The sequence below is a fragment of the Manis pentadactyla genome, chromosome 5, assembly GCF_030020395.1.
Source record: "Manis pentadactyla isolate mManPen7 chromosome 5, mManPen7.hap1, whole genome shotgun sequence".
NCBI lineage: Eukaryota > Metazoa > Chordata > Mammalia > Pholidota > Manidae > Manis > Manis pentadactyla.
The window spans coordinates 39,935,589-39,956,930 of record NC_080023.1 but is presented as its reverse complement, the minus strand read 5'-3'; the positions used below and the strand labels follow the sequence as shown (position 1 = coordinate 39,956,930).

The 21,342-nt window shown below is 38.3% G+C and overlaps 1 protein-coding gene across 8 annotated transcripts in view; it reads left to right on the top strand.

Annotated features, from left to right (window-relative positions):
- The window catches only part of CORIN (corin, serine peptidase), a 226,403-nt gene that overhangs the window by 181,922 nt on the left and 23,139 nt on the right, over positions 1-21,342 (top strand). For all 8 annotated transcript variants that reach the window (XM_036892587.2, XM_036892592.2, XM_036892586.2 and 5 more), the window contains 3 exons: positions 5,948-6,061; positions 7,864-7,974; positions 9,003-9,132. In XM_036892587.2, coding sequence (XP_036748482.2) covers positions 5,948-6,061; positions 7,864-7,974; positions 9,003-9,132 — 355 coding nt within the window. The remainder of the gene's footprint in view (positions 1-5,947; positions 6,062-7,863; positions 7,975-9,002; positions 9,133-21,342) is intronic.

Here is a 21,342-nt window from a genome sequence, read left to right as displayed (position 1 = left end):
GAGAATCTATTGGGTTTGTTTGCTAAACTATGACTTTGATAGGTTATACTGTCCTGAGATACAATTTAAAATGGGTTATTTCAGATGGTTAAAAAGGTTACATGGTACTCTACTGGGGCAGCATGATCTAAATGTGTAGTAAAGGAGTAAATATTTGAGAAAGGTAAAAGCTTAGTTTTTATCAATGCTTTTATCACACAAGACTCACTGGAATGATAGAATGAATTATCTAATTACCCTATCAAACACTAATCAAAATTTAAAAATAACAAATCACCCTATCAAAATATTGATGGTGCTATTGAGAGCTCTCATTGAAAGTTAGAAGTGGGTAAGAAATTAATACATTTGGAGTTATATTAAATATTCCAGGAATATTAAGTTATGAGAAAACTCTCATTAAGTTTGCCAAAGTGACTGATGATAGAAACTTTGCATATATTCCCCTTTGGGCTGCATGCACACATTCAAGTGGGCGTGTCCAATGATCGGGAAGACAGGTCACTTGCGATCACATAAGGAAGTCATGCTGAGGAGGCCCAAGGGGACCCTATTGGGAAATCCTCTAGTTTCCACTTGCCTACTTGCTCAGTTTCTCTTTCTGTTTCCATGGTGTGCATCTGGCAATGCCAACACCGGCTCTAGGGAAACTGGGTTTCACCTCAAGCTGCATATCTTTCTGGTTTATTCTGTTCATTGTGGAGTTGAAGGCACTTAAATGCTTACTTAGGCTTTGCTATTAATGTAACAATTAATTGTTTACTCTCACACATCTGCAGCTTCTCCAGAACTACTAAACACATTATTGGGTTTTTTGTCTCAAAACAACACTTATTTAATTTAGTTATAAAATTATTGATGTGTTGGAAATTTACTCTCTACTTCTTCGGCACAACTGCAGCAGGAAAACATGGCAGCCAAAGCACACCATTTGTAAGAACACTTAAAAAATATATGGGTTAGACTTTAGCAATGAATGATGTTGTTCTTTCCTGCTCTTGCAAATTTTTGTTGTTTGGATTGTGTAATCGCAATTGTAAACAACAGTTGGAAATATTGTTAGCATTAGAAATGTCTCCAGTAAGTGTTTGGAAGAATTATGCAAATATGAACACATGCTTCCAGAATTGCTTCATGGGAGGAAAGCCTAAGATGGGAGTGATTTGTAGAGTCAGCACTGGGTTAGTACAGAAGCACTTTATCATCTTAGAGGTTGATGATTTGTCACTAATTGAACATATACAATTTAAAGGGAGTTTTCCATAAAACTAGCAACTTAATGAAACAAGTTGATTTCCAGTCTGATGTTTTCTAAGCATTGATGTCTAAGCAATGGAGAAAGAGGCAAAGATCTGAGCAAAGATCTTACAGGAATGTAAGAAAGGAGAGCTAAGGAAAATAACAATAGGTTATATTTCTAAGCTTTTTAAAGATTGGAGTTTGTGAGACTGAGGTTAGCTTTTGCTAGGCCTGTGCCACACTTTGGGTGAGTTACCAGCAGGAGCAAGGTGGTACCATGACTGTGATGCGAGCAGCAAGTGTTCTCAATGGGGCAATTAATTGAGAATATACCTAAAATAGTTTTTTTTATATCTACTGCAGAAATAAAACTCTTTATCACATGAATACAGCATTACAATTACTAAGGATCACTATTCTATATAAAAGATAGAGATTGGAGCATCAGTCTCCACATGGAGAAAGACTGACAACAATACAAATATACAAAATCGATCAAGTGCCTTTCTGTTCATCTTCAAATGATTTAAAATCATTTTTTAAATCCATCTTTGATCTCCTCTTGGGCTCAAATAAAATAAAATCTTTCACTTTATTTCAGAAATGTGAACCTTTTCTCGGCTTCAAAATTTCTTTAGGCTGTGTTCAAAAACTCTGACTCTGATATTTGTGGACTTTACAGCTTGATTTTAAAGTTTCCAAAAGACATTTTTCTATCAGTTTGGATTCTTTAATAGTATATATGTAACTTCACACAGAGAAGGCTTAACTGACTTTTTTAGCACTCTGAATAGCTCATCTCCATGCCTTTGTGTCTTTTTGTTAGTGGATGAGACCGACTCTGCTCTGTGACCAGCAGAAGGCAGACAGTCATCGTGTCCACATCATGTTGCTTATCCACAAATGTACTTTCAGAATGAAGTCTTCAGTGTTGATCTCCAATCACTCAGTAGGGTTCAGGTTTTCCATGTTAAGGGAGAGATGTTCTCTTTCCCTTTAGATATTTTTCTACTTTGTTAACTGCTTTGCTCTCTTATTTGGCATATTGGGCAGGCAACCTTGAATGGCAGAGTGCTCTGTGTACACCTAGACTTGGATCTAAATCCTGACTCAATGCTTAGAGGCTGTGTGACTTTTGTCCAGTTACTTAACTTCTCTGGGCCTTAGTCTCCTCCCCTCAAAATGTAGAGAATACCCACTTAATCCTCCGCAGCTAGGAATGCTTAAAACATACCTTATTCCACTTAGAGAAGAAGTCAAAAACCAAGAACCAACCTGCCACAGTTGCTAGGACCCCCAGGAGGTGACTCCCCTCAGAGGTCACTGCAGGGATCTCCCTTGAGGGAGGGAGTCCTGTCAGGCTTGGTTTTCTCTCTGACAGACTGAGGCCTTGTTGACAGTGAAGGAGGGCAGACTGGCATCTCATGCCCACAGCGCAGGCTGGGCAGTGCACCTGGGTCTCATACCCAACGTGGGCAGCAGGGCGGTGTCTCCTTCTGAGGTCGTGCTTGTTTTGGGGTGGATGTTCCCAGCTTCAGGATTTCATCCATCAAGGGAGCCCCAGCCTGCAGGTCACAGGCCTTTCCATTTCCTCCTCCTCCCTCTTCTTGGGGGACTAGGCCAGTACATGTTGAACAGAATGACACGAGGAAGGCAGCCCTCAAAGGGGAGGTGACTTGGGATTTGGGAGGACTGCTGAGACCTTCCATCAGAGATGGGAGCCCTATGCCTCATGCTGGTATTCCTGCCCCTGAGGCTTGGGCCCAGGGCCCATCAGGAGGCAGGTCCTCTGCTCGGGCTGCTACCCCAGGGGCTGTGGCTGTCCTTTGAGACTGGGGCTCCGCTGCCCAGGGTCACACACTCTGAAGGAGCCTTGGCACCTGCTAGGCCGAGTCCAGCCTGCCTGCTGCAGCTCACAAGGTCGCAGCCACTTCCTGGGGCTGTTGCTGGCCCAGAATGGCTAGACACAGACTGTTTCAGCCTCTGCCAGCTCCAGGACCCAGAATCACCTTGCCCCTTCCTCTGTGGAAGCTCCTCCCTGCTGGTAGTTTTTCTTTCATGCAGCTCAAACCAGCAGACCTAATGGGCAGCCCTATTTACCCTGTATTTGCAAAACAGAGATTCTTAGGGTACAAGAAGCATCTGCTTTAAGGTGGGTTGCTATCTTTACCTATGATGACAATTTGTTTGGTTAGAAAGAAAAGGTGCCCCAGCTCAAGTGGGACCTGCTGGCAGGGAAGCCTGCTGCTCATGAATTTCGTGAAAATAACAGATAGGGTAAGTGAAGAACTCAGCAGAATTTTTAGCATGCTTAGGGTGAAGAACCATCCCAGTTTTCAAGGGACTGAGTTGGGGGTGTTCTTAGAAGGAGGGATGTTTAGTGCTTAAACCTGGAAAGTCCTAGGCAAACTGCAATGAGCTGGACACATTAGCAACACTCCTGTGGCCTCTGTGAGCACTGTCATCATCTCTGGGCAGAGGTGGTGGTTATTCTGACATAAACAATTGATCCCATCTCATCCATACCTGTTTTTAATTATTAATGGTGTCATACCCTTTTTATCTTAAAGCATACATTTAAAACATAATTACACCAAAAATATCACTTAAAGGGAAAATGGTTTCTTCACAAAATAATGATACTATCTTCCATGTGACTAGTATCTTGACCTTTTCATTCTATTTCATTTTTGCTCACCACAGCTCTATAACAGGGGTATTAGGCCACACAAACTTTATTAGAAAAGAGAAGATAGAGAAGGGTAAATTAATGCATAAAGAGTACTTGTTTAATCTGTATATCCACCCCATGTAGCAGGCATTATTATTACTATTTTAGAGATATGGAAACTGAGGTTCAGAGAAGGTAAGTAATTTATCCAAGGTCACACAGCTAGTGAGATTGGAGCTGGGATTCAACCCCAGGTGTCTGACACTAATGCTGTGTTTCCCTCCCTCTGACCCCTTATGCATACTGCACACTATCTGTTTACAGAGCACTGCAGTTAAAGACTTGCACCTGGATCCCAGCTGGATCCTTCCCATAAGGCTGAGATTTGGAACAATTCATTTTCTCTAAATCTCAGGTTGCTTGCTTATAAAATGGTGATCAAAATACTCACACTGTGATGCTATTGTAAGAATTTAATATCTAGACTGTGGATATACAGTGGATAGTAAATGTTCTTATTATTATCATTGCTGTTCATAAGGATGCAGGCTTGTGTCCCAGAAGGGCTGTGTTTGTGGTCTTTGATCAGCTCTTTCCAAATGCCTAAGTTCTCCATGCTTTTAGGAAAGGTACCTTGTCAATAGAAAGACTTACGCTGTTTTTTGTCATCCTCTACTAGCTAGTGGTATGGTTTTTGACAAGACTAACCCTGTTAGAATACTCCAGGTGACGTCTTTATCCTCTGCTGGCTGAAACTCCAAATAATATCCCCAGGAGTTCCTAGAGGGGACATCTCTGAACTGAAGACCATTCTAGATGTAGAGCTAGGGAAGGGCCCCTCCTATTTATTTTCTGTATTTTTGAAGGGTGAAACACTTTAAATCTAATTTTAGCTCACAGTAAACATTTGTCTTCTAGTGACTTATCTTGATAACTGTTTTCAATAAACATTTTCAAAACAGCAGATTTTTCTCTTATAATGGGTTCCAAGAAACCTGAGTCACTCATCTATAAAGTTTCTCTGAAATATTTGGTCAGATGAGAAATAGCATTTTTAAAGAAAGTCCTTATTAGATCGCTGCTTTGCATTTCACTCATTGTAAATGAGATGATCTTTTCCTGGAAAGGACAGAGACTTTTTATTCCTCACACAAAATGAAGTTCCATTTAAAACACATCTGCGTTGAAGGCCTACCGAGCACTAGCCACTGTTCCAGGCTGGGGGATGCAGGGCATCCAAAGATGAATGCTGTGTGGCCCCTTCTTCATGCACCTCAGGGCTTGGGCGGGGCCGTGGGTCCCTCTGGAGTCGTGAGAACACCTTAGGTACTTGGCATATTTAGCAGATATAGGAAATGTGCTCATTTGATTCAAAGAGCATCTATTAAATTTATATAGCAAGTGCTTGCTATTTCATAGGCAAATTACAGTTCAAGCTTACAGTTCTGCTCCTGAACAAATTATGTTCATTTCTCAAGTTAACTGATAAAGTTTCTACCCTTAGATCTCTGAGTACATTATTGAAGCACTAGCTTTCATACCTGCTTTTAAACTAGTTTTATAGGTATTTGGTATAAAGGAACCTGTTCTGCTAAACACACAGATGGCCTCTCCATTTGTTGACTGAAATTCCATTTTAAGGCAATATGCATTTAAATCACTAGATTTTAGCTTATTTGCTTAAAAGTGTAACTCATCATTTTACAGATGAGTCTTATGTGTTGGCAAATTGACTCAGAAAGCAAAAGGAGTAGCTAAAGATGAATGCTAATGTGTAGTTGCTTTTCCATTGTTTCCCCATTTCCCATGTCACTTCTGATCTTCTCTTAGGAGAGCTGTATTATTTCTGTTTCTGTATGGAGATTACTGAGTATATCTACTTTCAAAATTACATTTTTCATGGTATACAGGAGTAAAACTCTTCAAATAAATGAAAAGAAATCATGCCTTTATGTTGTAATTTTTCTCCATTGCTTGATCAAATTTATCATTTCCACCTCTACGTTTATTGCAAATAACCTTCTCTGCTGTCTCCAGGCTGTGAAGAGAGAGATCTCTGGGAATGTCCTTCCAGTAAGCAATGTTTGAAGCACACACTCATCTGTGATGGATTCCCAGACTGCTCTGATAACATGGATGAAGAAAACTGCTGTAAGCGCTTCCATAAATTGGTCAACACATTTTTCATTTTAAACACTAATTGCCTATCATTTTGAATATAGCTAGAAATTGGGAAATATGTATCAAAAGCTTTTAGCATGTTCAGAACTTTTGACCAAAACTCTACTTGTAAAAATATAAGCTAAGATGACAATCAAACATGTATAAAATATATGCACAATGATATCATTCTAGCATTATTTATCACATGGAAAAAAACCACCACAAATATCCAAAAACAGGGGATACAAAATATAGCCATAAAATTAAATTATATGGAAACATTAAAAACCAAATAAAATCTTCTGGGTTTCTGCTATATCCTTAGGTGAATAAAACAACAAAATAAATTACTATATGTTAAATATTAAGTATTAAGCACTATTCTCCTCAGTTTTGAAAGCATACATACCCACACAGTGAAAAAGATCAGAAGGTCATAATAAAAAGTTTACAGTTATAATGCCTGGGTGGTGGGATTATTAAGCTTTTGTGCTTTTCTATCTTTTCTACATTTTCTAAATGAATTGCCACTATACTACTTTTAGAATCAGAAAAAAATTTTTTCTCACAAGATTTTCCTGCTAGTAACAGAAAGCCCTCCTCAAACTGACTTACACAGTGAAGACACTTACTATCTTTTGTGATCATATATATCATATATCACATATATCTGGTATTACCATATAAAAAGTCAAGTGTAGGGTAGATTGTTGAGGCTGGATGTGAGTCCAGCACCTCTTCTGTGATTCTTCTACCTCAGCTTGACCTCAGGCTGGCTCCCGCCATTTTGATCAAAGATGGCTGCCAAGAACACGTGGGTCACTTCCTGTGCCAATGTGACCAAGAACATCACCCTCACCTCTGGAACATCAGATTGGCCAACTTTGAGCAGGCCAACCCCAGCTAGCATTCAGGAGTCTTTGTGTGGATTAGAAAAGATACCATCTAAACAGCTCAATTGCAAAAAGAAGTACCCCTTGGGGAGAACCAGTTAGGAAAAGATACTGTTTCCTCCAGGGACAGGCAGCCCCTGTCCCAGGCTAGGAAGCACAGCCTGGCCATCAGGGTTTGGGCAGGAACTACCTTACAGACCATAGGCCGTGACTCTGATCTTGGATCACATGTTTACCCTTGGACTAGTAACTGTACTCAGAAAAAATTAATTGTGGTCAGAAAAGTGCCATGTCCTGCTTGAACTAATCAGTATCTTCCTCTGGAGCTGTGGGGGCCTGAACAAAATCAGGTTCCCTTAAAACAGGAGGAAGAAAGAAAATGGATTCTAGGTGGACAATCAGTGAGTTTCACTATAAACTTTAAAAAGCCAAGAGGAAATTAGTATATGACCCAGAGAGTCATTTAATAGTAGAGATTTAAAAAAATAAACATTATCTGTATATGTGGTCAGGGCTCGTTTTACCCTGTGCAGACTTCATTCTGCTCTTTCCCATGTTCTGTCTGCTATGCCATTTCAGCTTTCTACCCTGTTCTCTAGTCTCTGGTATTTCTGCTGCTTTGGGTACCACTTTCTCAATCCTATTTTTGGAACTCAAGAATCCAGTCACTTGGAGATAGCAGTTCTGTTTAAATGCTTGTTGTATGTATGGATTGACATCCGTGAAATGAGATTTTATCAGTTCTGTTATTCTGTTCTGATACCTGTTTGGAGGCCTCAGTAACCACATCTTTTCTTCCTTCCATGCTCCTGCTGGCTGCTGATAATGTGCATGCTAGTGATGATCACATTTGTTTCTACAATGTTTCTGTCCTCTCGATCTTGTTCCCTGTGCCAGCACTTTGCCAAGCTGATGAACTAGAATGCGCGAACCATGAGTGTGTGTCACGTGACCGGTGGTGTGATGGTGAAGCTGACTGCCTAGACAGTTCAGATGAATGGGACTGTGGTAAGCTGCTTGTTCCTGCCATCTGCTCTACCCTCTAATGCCTATCGCCCTTTTAAGCTAAATCAATCCTAAATGACTTCACAGATTTTTACTAACCAATTTCATCTATTTTGTTTTACAGTTATAAAAACTGACAATGATGATTCACCATTTTCCTCAAAGTTACTTCTCTATTTGAAATGTCTGTATTAGATGTAAACACATTTGGTTCCAAATTGTGACCGCATAACTTCTAGAATGTAATTTTCAAACTTTTTATTATCATCCAGCTTTGACAATCATCAATATCTGTCATTCTTGGGTCATTGACACCACCTAGAATAGGATATTAAAGTGGCCTTTCCATCTTCCTTATACTCTTGCTCCAGATGGAGATGGGACTTCGCTTTATTCTCTTAAATGGACAGGACTGTAAAGCATCTCCCACTAGTACCTGCAGTGCTGCAGTCTGTGACTTGCAGTTTGTAATCATCCACTTGGCTCTGATTTCAATCCTTTGCATCATCTGGCCAAAAAACCTGTGATTATCCTGTGTGTTGTGATTAATTGCACAGTGGTTCACAAATGATCTGTGGTGTAATAAGTACAGAGGATATTCTTTTATAAAATAGGAATTTATATACCAAATTAATCCTAAATCCACATCACTTTCACATGTATTCTCATACGCTCTCTTGAAAGGAAATGATATGAAGTTACAATTAGCTTCTTAAAATAATGCAAATCATCAGGTGCATCCATGGGAATGGACCCTGCCTCTGGCCATCTTACAACTTTAAAGGAAAAGTGAATAACTTCCTGTCTCTTTCACTACAGCCCATGGTTCTTTGAGGCAGGGAACATTTCCAATTCATTTTTTCCTCCACCACCCTGAGAACAATGATTTGCACAGGGTGCTCAACAAATGGTTCCTAGTTAAAATAAATAAAAATGAATGTATGCCAATGAAGCAAAGGCATGTCAAGTTATCATTTGGTTTCATGAAAAGATATGTTTTTAATTAGATTGCCCCCTCTTTTTTTTCTCAGTGATCCTCTCTAAAAATGGGAACTCATCTTCCTTCCTGACTGCTCACAGATCTGCCATAGAATACCTCGTGTGTGCGGATGGCTGGCAGGAGGCGTTGAGTCAGCTGGCCTGCAAACAGATGGGTTTAGGGTAAGGTCAGTAGTTTGTAGCACTGGTGAATTTTTCAGAGGGCTGCATGGAACTTGGCAATAATATCTTCCTTATGAATGTAGAGTGGGTCAGAGTCCTCAAACAGAGTCCCCCAGAGCAAGGGGAATGAAGCAGGTGAGAGGACCGCATTCAATTACAGGCACCTGCTCTGAGGAGGATGGGTCAAAAACCTACACTGATGAAGCCTCTGCAAGTGAATGAATTGTATTTTAAGTACTTCTGAAATGAAACACTTTCCTTATTTATAAAAGTGTTAAGATGTTTTCCTCCAAGGAGACTGGATGGGAAAATCTTGTGATTTCCCCCTAAGACATTATTGCAAATTCCTTTTTAAGCAATCCATATTTTTGATAAGTTGAGAAATAGAGCTTGAAGTTGCTTATATTTCAGTTTACCGGAAGTAATGCAGGGACATATATATCAGAAAATAGTTCACCATTTTTGCTTCGCAGTAGAATGAAAAGACATTCTTCCACTCTGGATTTACTACAAACACAATGAAATCGATACTTTGAAGTTGGATACTTGCTATTTTGTGGGGTTTTATTTTTCAGTTCTATTGGGATAGAAAGTAATAATTGAAGTTTTACTATATATATATGTCAAGTGTGTGTGTGTGTGTGTGTACACTTTTTTTAACCACTGATGTATATGAGATTTGGGGGGAAATATAGAAATGATAGGAATAAAAGATAAAGGAGTTATAAAATTCTAGACTAAAAAATTGAGTAAATGTCATTTCCAGGATTCCACTGAGCAAACGTGAGAGTTTACAGCAATGAGCCATCCAATTACGAGGCAGCAACTAGCAGCCCAGTTTTGTTGCCCCAGTTTGAAGAATTAGGTAAATGCCAGCATCTTCAGCCTGTTTTCCCATGGAAAGTCTCACATCTTTGGAAAATTCAGTAACTGATACTAATCTATATTGAAAGAACTTTATACTTTGCCAGAGTGGAAAAATTTCATTTGCCAAGATCCATTAAGTAGTACTTCATTTTCAGAACCTCCTTATTGTGTCTAAATGAAATAGGATATGATTACGATCAGAGATAAATGAAAATCCTTTTGAATGTGCTCTATTTTCCTCTCATCACGACAGAAGGTTATTGCTTAATATGAACACTTGATTACATACGATAGATGACTCCATTGAGAGTTATTAGGGAAAGTCAGAACTACAAAGATTGTATAACCAGAAAAATTCTTTTGACAGGCCACTCTGTTCTGTTGCAAATACAAGGTATGTTGTTTTAAATATTGTACTTTATATTTCTTTTAATTTTTTGCAATCCTGGATTTAAAATTTTTTTACTGTGGTAAAATACACATAACAAAACTCACTATGTTAACTATTTGGAAATGTACAATTCAGAGATATTCCATGTATTCACAATGTTGTGGAACCATCTCCATTATCTGGCTCCTTTCTCTTAGCATAATGTCATCATACAACCTTATATCAATACTTCATTCTTGTTTATGGCTGAATAATATTCCATTGCAAGGATATACATTTTAAAATCCATTGATGAACATATTGGTGGTTTCCACCTTTGGCTATTTTGGGCATATTGGATTTTTTAAAAAATCTCTTTACTCCATTTGCTCTATTTCCTTAAAATAGTGGGAAAATGTCATTTCAATATTTTAGATATTTTAAATCTAAATTTGAATTTAAAGTCTAAGTAGACAGCAAAATCTAAATAAAGCAGTATGGCTGGAAACCATAACCATGATTTGTATGGGTAAGTGCAACAGTAAGCCTTCCAAGGAAATGAGTAGGAAATGGAATAATCTCAGTATTTTGTACTCTCTGATTGCCTTCAAGTTTACTGTTCAGTTTACTTCGGTGGCTCATGTATTTACAAAAATCTGTTGTGCTAGGCTGGGGCAGGAATGAAGAATAAGGGCAAGATGTGGCCAAGTTCGTTCCTTGGGAATGGTCTGGTTAGGAAGCTGCTTGTTACCACTGACCCTGGAGACCAGCTGCTGTGATTGCACGATTCTGCCCCGGTGCCTCAAACTCTAAGTAACCTGCACCTTTGAGGCTTTCTTCCAGATTCAAAGTCCCTAATAGGAGTGTCTATCTGGCCATGATCAGTCACTGACCTGCACTCCAGCTGCCAGAGGGAGGGGAGGGGAACAGCTGTCCTTTAGCTTCTGGAGAGGAGTGTCCATCACCCTGGCATGCTTTGCACCTTCCAACATACTCTGCATCAGAAACTTGAAGTTTAAACAATGACCCCAACTGACTCTATTCAGTATCTTCCTCCCATTGTTTTTTGAGTATCTGCTTATGGGCCTTGTACTGGAGTAGGCTTTGTGTGGAGGATGCAAAGGTCAATAACATCATCAAAGAACTTATAATATAGTGGGGAAGACATGAGTAAACAACCAAGACCATAAAGTTAGAAAAAAATTCCAAACTTTTTGTCATCTGAAAGTGGTTCATATATAGCATAGCACATGGCATTCTTATTAAAATTATATAAGAAAAATATTCAAGCCTAATATTATCTTGATGCTATACTATAAATTAATAAGTCATTCATTTACTCATTCAATAAACATTTATAGAGAAAAACATTGTAGGGTAGTGTCCAAAATGAATGTACCCTAATTCCAAATAGATTATTCATCTACTTGAAGGGATACATTTTGGAGCCAGTTCATCAAAAATGCAGGTCTACACCAAACTGCATGTTTTGCAGGCTTTCATGTTAGAGGCAGTTGATTACAAACACCTGCACTTAAGAGTTTTTCGGACCCAAATTACACCTTCCATGTCTAACAACACAAATGCTAGGCTCTCAACTAAATGCTTCTCCAAATGAGAAGATTCAGAGTTCTTTGCTGAATATGAAAAACTCTGTCCTCCCATCTGCAGGTGTCCTAGAGTTCACCCCAACTGGTATGTGTGATGACTGTTTGATTAGACAAGGGAATGTAAATCAAACTCCTAAGTTCTCGTGACAGAATATAGACTTTGCTATGTGCCTGTCCAGTATCAAAATTTATGGGCATTTAATCAACAATACAAATCAGAATTTAGCATTAAGTATGCCCTCTGCTAACAAATGCTCAGTTGAGACATCTGGTGTTTGAGGAAGTTGGTCTAAGGGAATGAATATGACTCTGTGTTTATTGGCTTCACAAACTTTATTTCTGTGTAAAGCTAGATCATCTGGAAATAGGCTGTACTATTTTTGCAAAAATTCCCTTATGGAGTTAGTTGCAATTTGATTTTATGCCCTAAGAATGTTGCTGTGTGTTGGGCAAAACCACATAGACAGGATCTATTATACTACCTAAGATTCCCTGATATAAATGTAGATTTACATTGTAATTTTTTCCTAAAGTGTACTCCCAGAACAAGGTTTCTAACTTCAGATTTCATGTTATGTAAGAATTACTTAATCCAGGATGGTTTCCTTATTTGTTGGCTTCCATGAAGCTCAAAGACAGATTCAGTCCTCTGTAGGAATAAATCTAGTCCAGGTTGCCTGTCCTGTACATATAAACCATGTTAAAGAAGCTCAAAACTCTGCAGTCATTTAAAAAAATTATTTAAAAAGTAAATTATTATATTAAAATGATCAAAATAATTTTTAAATTAATTATTTACAATTATTACCTAATTTATATACCATAAAATCTACTCTTTAAAAAGCTACAATTCAGTTGTTTTTAGTATATTCACAAAGTTGTGCAGTCATCACCACTGAATTTCAGAACATTTCATCACTTAGAAAAGAAACTCTATGGCCAATAGCAGTCACTCCCCATTTCTCCTTCCCCAACCCCCTGACAAACACTAATTTACTTTTTACCTCTATGGATTTGCCTGTTGTGCATATTTCACACAAATGGAATCATACAGTATATACCTTCTTTGTCTGGCTTATTTCTAGCATAATGTTTTCAAGGTTCACCCATGTTGTAGTATGGATCAGTACTTCATTCCTGTTAATGACTAAATAATACCCCATTGTGGAGATATAACCACATTTTGATTATCCATTCATCAATTGGTAGACATTGGGTTGTTTCCACTTTTTTGACTCTTAGGAAAATACTGCTATGAACATTCATGTATAAGTTTTTGTGTGAACGTATGTTTTAAATTCTCTTGAGTATATACTTAGAGTAGAATTACTGGGCCAAATGGTAACTCTGTGTTTAATTTTTTGGAGAACTGCCAAGTTGTTTCCAAAGGAGCTGCATCATTTTATACTCCTACCAGCAATGCATGAGAGTTCCAGTATCTCCATGTCCTCACACTTGTTATTGCTCTTTCTTTTTTTTATAGCCATTATCTGATTAAAAGAGATCACTCGGTGGTTGTGTTGAGAATAGGCTTTAGGCAGACCAGAGTAGTAGCAGGAAGACTAGTTAGGAGGCCATTGAAGTTATCCAAGTGAGAGATTTGGGTGACTCAGATCAATATGGTATCAGAGAACAAGGTGATAAATGGTTTGATTCTGAATAGATTTTAAAAGTAGAACCAACAGGACTTCCTAACAGGTTGGATACTAATTGAGGATTGAGAAGATTAAACAAAAAGAATCAAGAGTGACTTAAAGGTTTTGGTTAGAGCAGCTGGAAATGGCAATGCAGTAAACTGAGATGGAGAAGACCAGATGGAGAAAGTCTGGGGAGAAAGATCAGTCTGTTTTGGACATGCTAAGTTTGGGATGTCTGTTAGACATCCATATGTGCATGTTTATAAAGCTCAAGTCTGGAGTTTAATGGAGAGGTCTGGGCTAGAGATATATATATGTGGGAGTTAGCTGAATATAAATGATATATAGATTGGTTTAACTGGTTTAACAAAACCAAAAGAGTGAGGATAGAGAAGATAAGAAGACCAAGGGCTGAGCGCTAACAGTAAGAGATGGGCAAAAGAAGTAGCCACCAAAAGAGATTAGAAAGAACCACTAGTGACGTAGGAGTACGCGATATCCTGGGAACCAAGGGGAGAAAGTGTACGGAGGAAGAGGTGATGGTCGTTGTATCCAATGCTGCTGAGAAGTCAAGCAAAATGAGAAAACTGACTGTTGGTGTCAGTAATGAGCATGTCATTGACACAAACGGTTTCTGTGGAGTGAGGGGGCAAAGTCTAGGAGACAGTGAGAAAAGAGAGAAAACAGTAAGTGTAAAACTTTTTTGAGCGATGTTGCAGAAAGGAGCAAAAATTGTGGGAGTGGCTGGTGGGGTCATAGTGCTGGGGATGCTGGCTCCATATTCCTGGAAGCACTCACTATCCTGTGGATGAATTACTAATAGAGCCCAATTGCCATAGTATGAACCACTTGTTCAGTTGCTATAGACTGTGTTCCCCAAAATTCATATGTTAAATCTCAACCCCCATTGATGCTCTTAGGAGGTGGGGCTTTGGGAGGTGATTAAGTCATGAGAATGGAGCCTTTATGATAAAATTACTGCCTTATGAAAGAAAGCCGAGAGACGTCATTCACCCCTTCTGCTGTGTATTGACACAGCGAGAAGATGGCCTTATACAAACAAAGAAGCAGGCCCTTACCAGACTGCAAATCTGCAAGTACCTCGATCTTGGACTTCCCAGCCTCCAGACTGTGGGAAATAAATTTCCATTGTTTATGAGCCACTGAGTCTATAGTTATAGAAGCCTGAATAGACTAAAGCAGAAGTAAATCATTTTCTGTCAAAAGTCTTTATTCATTTCTTGCATTTTTTTTAACCAAATAAGTTTGGACTGTTTCCTCCACTGGTGGGCCCACATAAACTAGTTCATCATTCTTCAACTTCATATCCCTTTATATGCACCTGCTCTTTTCAGACCCACGTGTCCTTTATCTGCGTTTCATGGACACATTCCTTCCTGCTTGTGCCTCTGTGTCCACAGATGCCTTATTTTCTACATTTCCTACCCAAATCTTTCAGAGCTTCACTCCAGCCCATAATGTCTATGAAGGCTTTCTCATTTCCTTGATCTCATTACACCCTGTACTTCCTGTAGTACTTAAAAGATTGGTAGTACACAATTTCCCTCTTAATTCTACAATGCTATATTACATGTGGGGTTTTTTAATTCTTTTTTTTTTATTTCTCAGGATAGTTTATACAAATAGCAAAAGCTAACGTTAGTTGTGTGCTAGGCTGTTCCAAGTACTTGATATACATAATCTCAATTTATTCACATTTTAATCCTATAAGATAAGCAGTATTGTTGTTTCTACTTTTATATATGGGTAAACTGAGGCTTAGAGAGGTCAAGGGGCTTGCATAGGTCACAGAAATATACAGAGCCAGGACGTACATCCAAGCAAGGGCAGGGGGCCTTTTGGGTACTAAGGGTAGAATCCCTATAGCTCCCAGTTACTCAATAAACATAACCTGATTAATGTGGCCAACTAGCTTCTTAAACATAAAACTCTTTTAGTATTGCTATACATGAGATTTCTGTGGCAAGTTTTAATATCACCTTTCAACCTTAGCCTTGGAGGATTTTTAAGGAGATAGCAGTGAGAGGTGGGGCTGGGGGGAACTCATTATGCAGTGCATAGTCCAGGTGCTTTTCACTTGTTGAAAAGTCACGTACAGTAGTAAGTAGATGCTTGGCGTATTCTAAGTGGAAGTGAGCTGAAGCAAGCCCATAATGTTATTTTCTTTCACACAGCAACTTCATACTTTTTCTGGCAGACGTGTAGCTTGGGCACAAGGAATTACTTCTACCCATTTCCAAGAAGCTGCTGGTTAAATGACTGCCTGGGTGAGAAGAAAAAGCATAGAGCCTGATATGTGGGTGTAGTGTTTCCTGGGATGTGCTATTCTGGGGTAAACAAGAAGAATTTTCCTGAAAAAGTGCTGCGTACTACATGGAAAGGAATTTTTTTTTTAAGTTCTCCCATGAGACCACTGGGTATGAGGCTTTAATGAACAAAGCAAGGTAATCCTATCATTTGCCCTAAGAGCATTTCCATATGATCACAAATTCTCTGCCAAGAATTTGGATCTTTGTTAGCAAACTGAAACTCAAACTGTGTCAGTTGAGTTAATGAATAATTTATGAATTTAAGTGGAAATCTCTCAGTGGTGTAGAGAAAGCCACCATTATGAGCTGGAACAAAGCTATGCAGGATCCTAAATCAACCTGATTTTTTATATTCTCTTACATTCCATGTCGTGGTAAAAAAAAGTCCATCATTAAATAACAGATTCACATCCTGATTTATGAAACCAAAGATGGTTTCCAGGGAGTCTCCAAAATTAAGTACTGTGAAGACTCAGCCTACAGCCAAAAATATCAGGGCTAATTGTGAGCAAGAAGATTTTAGAATGGGAATAATCAATCTCCATAAAGTCTTTGTGGGCATCAGATTTCCCAGTCATCATAATGAATATAGCATTGCCATTGGACAGGGATATGAATTGTTCCTGGGAAAAAAAGAACATTATTTACAGCTTGAGCCATCGATCAGGAATTGACCAAAGGGGCCTGTGTTATTTCTGTTAAAAGTCCTTTAATGGCAGTGTACTCATTTTGGAACTATACCACGAGACTCGTGGTGATGACTAACTTCAGGCCTAGTATCTTCATGTTGTTTTTGAAACTTACTGCAATTTGGCTTGATTTTATCTCCAAATCAGGACTAATAGTAATGATATGGCAAACCCACTGGTACACGGAAAACCCACTGGTCTTTCCTTATTATTTATAGTTTAATCCAATTTCATACTCTGGCCAGTGAGACACTGCCTCCTCTCTAACCCAATCTTCTGGCACTCTCCACTTGTCCACTAACTTTTAGACACGTGGATCATATTACTGATGTTCAAACGCTGCAGGCTTATCCCCACCTTAGGGGCTTTGCCCTCACTGTGCCTTCTGCTTAGGATGCTGATCAGTAACGTTTATATGATAACCTCCATCTCATCATTCATGTCTTAGTTCATATATCAACTACTTAGAAAGGCCTTCCCTGACAACCCTTCCCGAAGCAGCTTTCATCCTCAGGAATTCACTCTCTATTTGCCTGTTTTGTCTTCTTCCAAGCACTTACCAGTATCAGAAATTTTTTTTTCACATTTGTAATCTGTTCCTCTTTGTAAAATAATAGCTCCTTGAAAGCGGGACACCACCTAGTACAGCACTAATGTGTTGTCTCCATTTCCATTCCATCATATTAACCCTATAATCATCAGTTTTAACCCTTTCCCATCTGACTGTGTCATTTGTTTAAATTCTGGCAGGGTAATGTTTCTTATGAGATCTAGCTCACTTTACATATCAGCTGGAACACTCACCCATTAACCCATTGTTTCACTCATAAACATAAGTCTAATCTCTATTCAATTTTTTACCCTTCCTACATCTTCTAAAAACTAACAAAGGAAGATATAGAATCTGGACTTTGAGGCACAAATAATCTTTTGAACTAAAAAATTCCAATTAAAGTCATTTGTAGCAGATACTTATTTTGTTGTTCCCTACCTTCCTTTCTTCTTTTGGGACCTGCATCCCCTCCTTTCCGGGACTCAGTTCACTTCCCATTCTATCCTTGAGATCCAAATGGGAGCTTCCATCTTTTTACATGACCCATTCTTCTTGGCCTCAGCGATTGGTTGAGAGATAGGTACTTAACCCAAGCTGGACCAATCAAAGGACCTCCCTCCTGGGCTGTAGTGATTGGATTTTTGGATACTTAAAGTTCTTCAACAGGAGTTGTTTTGGTTGCATCTTTCCTTTTTGGCCACAAAGATGAATGGATCTGAGTTTAGAGATGAGGGCTGCCTATCTCCTAACTTGTGGAAAAGTCACTTTGTGACAATAAAACCAGCCTCCCATCTTCTCTTGCTTCCTCCTACAGAAGGAAGTGGAAATGAGAGCGCATGCGCGCGCACACACACACACACACACACATTATATATGTATATATAAAATTTAAATTCCTGAATTTTGAATTACTTTATTTTGTAGCAGTCATATTCTATCTTAAAATTTTGATTTGAATAAAGTTGTATTTCTATACTCTTATAATCCTCAAGAAGAGCAAGAAAGGGGAAATTGACAAAATAAGGCTTCTGTTAGAAAAATAAATTCCAGTTTGGTTCAGTCTTTCTGAACTAGCAGAATAAAAAAATGGCATATTGTCATTGTAACTGATAATCTCTACTTTGACATTGATAAACTAAAGACAAACAGGAACCTCTTTCTTTGAATCTAAACTCAAGTTTCTGTCAATAAAATTTTGAGTCTATTTCTTAAAACTAAAAAAAAAAAAGTTCCAAAAGGTTCCTCCATGTTATAAAAAAAGAAATGGGATTTTTTGAAGATAAACTAGCCAGAAGAAAATAGTTGGACCAGTGTTGATCCTGAAAGAAGTAGACACTGTTCAAAAATGTACTTGCAACTTGGCACCACTTACTCAGTTTGTTTTGTAAGACTGCATTTTATAAATGATCAAGTAGCATTTTGATTTCAAATTTTTGTAACTAATTTTTTATATTTTTGTAACTGATTTTTTATATTTTGTAACTGATTATTTCTAAAAATGAAATATTTATTTTTAATACTACATTTTTATTAATTTTTTCTAGTTTATATTAGAATGATAATGTATGTTTGCTAGTTATATTTTATAAATTTATATTCTACTTCATGTAATTTTACAATTTTATATTGGAAATGGGTTAAATATTTAGTTTCATTTTTAATGTTATGAAATATGAACACTATAATTTAATTTAAATCTATAATTTAGCCCTCCTTTGCTTTAAGATAAATTTTTGTCACTTGCACCTGTAGATCATTGCCTAATAGAATTATTATACTCTGCCTCTGAGGTAAACAATGAATAAAATTTATATATTTTCAGTTCAAATTGCAATAAAATTATTCAAATACTGAGTTCACTGGAAAAATAAACTCAGACTTTAGGCTGCCAACAATTCTGGTGATGGGAGTGTTACTGTACAAAGAATAAACTGAGCTTATCTAGCCAGCAAATAATTCTATAGTAGTGTTCATTCGTGTTTTGTTTGTAACTTACTATGAACTTTTCTGTCAGAACTTCCAGGTTGTCCTTCTACTTCACAAAATAATTTAATTAGCTTTTAATATTAATATGTCTAGTATTAAGGCACCAAACAGAAATAATAATATGGCAGAGTTCAAGAAATTTTTGAAATCAAATACTAAATGTTTAGTGGAAATGGTCCAAGTTCTCAACAGGATACTTAGAATTGAAAATAATGTATCTTGTCTACTACACAAAGCATCTATATTTCAAAACCAACTTTTAGTCTTGAGGTTGAATACTTAGATTACTTTTCCCCAGAAAAGACACAATGAAACAGATATCCTTCCACTAAAATATGTAACATGCCTAGGTAATTTCTTCCCCGCTCTCTGTCAAAAGTAAATAAGCCCTTGGTTTGAGGGTATTTGTGCTGACCTTCATTTTTAAAATAAGCAGCCCCAACACAATTATAACACAAACACGAAATACCTGATTACTAAGCACCAAGTGGCTTAAGAATGAGACAAGAAGGCCAAATTGTCTGGAGATCTGAGTGTTCGCTGAAGCTTGAAATACATAATTCCTTTCAGAATATCAGGATTTTCAGTATTCTTGGTAAATTATATCTTCTTGTTTCAGGGGTGGGGATGGAAAGTACACAGTTTTTTATGTGTGTTTTATGGCCATACATTTCAGCAAATTTGGAAATCCTTTTGCTTCCCTGTATAGTACTGCCTTTAGACCCAGAGCAGACAGGCTTTGCCCTGAGTCCCATGATTCAAAGCAGTGGTTCTCAACCAGGCTTGACTTTGCTCCTTAGGAGACATTGGAGAGTGTCTGTAGACATTTCTGGCTGTCAGTCTGGGAATGGTGAGATGCTACTAGCACCTAGTCAGGAGAGGCCAGGGATGATGTAAATGTCCTGCAGTGTGCAGGTCAGCCCCCCACAGCAAATCACTGTCTGCTGTAGGATGTCAGCAGTACCAAGGGTGAGCAGCCCTGATTCAGAGGGACCACTCTGGCCACCTCCTCCCCTCATCCCATGGCGCGAGCAGTCTGTCTCCCGAGGACTTGTGTTATGCCCACCTGGAGCCTGGCCCCTCCTCTGGAGCATTGTGTTTCAAGCATGGTCCCAGACCAGCAGCCACAGCAGCACATGGGATCTTGTAGAAAGGCAGTTTCTGGGGCCTCTTCTCACACTTACTGAATCAGGAAATCTGGGGATGGGGCCAAGAATCTTTGCTGTAACAAGTCCTTCGGGTGATTCTGATGAATGCTAAGTTTGAAAGCCACTGTTCCAAGAAGTCCAAGAATCCTATATTTGAACTGAAGGCTATGCTTGTGAAGATGGGTAGAATATATTTTTCTTTAACAGCTTGTTAACTTGATTTATAACAGCTAAATATGTGGACATGCAGTATGTGGGACTCCATTTGTACTCTTGCTCTAGGCCCCACGAATGTTTGGGATGGGTCTTTGTGTCTCAGTTTTCTCAGGATGTCGAATGAGAACATTAGATTAGATTGTTGCTTGAATTTCTTTCTCTGTGTATGATTTCATGGCTGCTATAGAGACCTTTAGGCTTGATTGTATTCTCTGCCCAGGCTCTCTTAGAATACAGTGACTGTGATGCCTAGTGACTGGAAATGTTTTTTGCTTTTCTGCTACATAGGTGTTTCTATACATCTTAGGATGGGAAGATTTTTGTCATTGTATAATTTTTACTTTCCATGATAAGTATTTACTTTATAATTTAAAAAATAATTTAAAGGAAAAAATCAGTAAAACCAAAATCACACAGATGCTCAGATTCTGTATGATGACAGAAATAGAACCATGTGGATTAGGTGAAAACAGGCCATAGGATGACATTTCTAATGCTGAAAGGTTTATTTTTGTGCATGAGAAGCATGCTAGTGTTTAACAATTTCATGGAAAAATAATTTTTATAATAACATTCCTGTCTTCTTAATGATGAATTTCTTAGATTTTCCACTTGATATAACTGAGGTTCAGGCTAAATTGCCTTTCATGTTGGAGGCTAGTGAACAAAATGGAAAAACATCCCTTGTGCAAGGCTGTGTGCAGCCCTTTTCTGGGTGACTGAGGGGCCTTGTGAATTTCAAGACTGAAGTGTCCTTTGCAATGATTTTCCTGTCCAACATCAGTGCAAATGTTAGTCTTAATT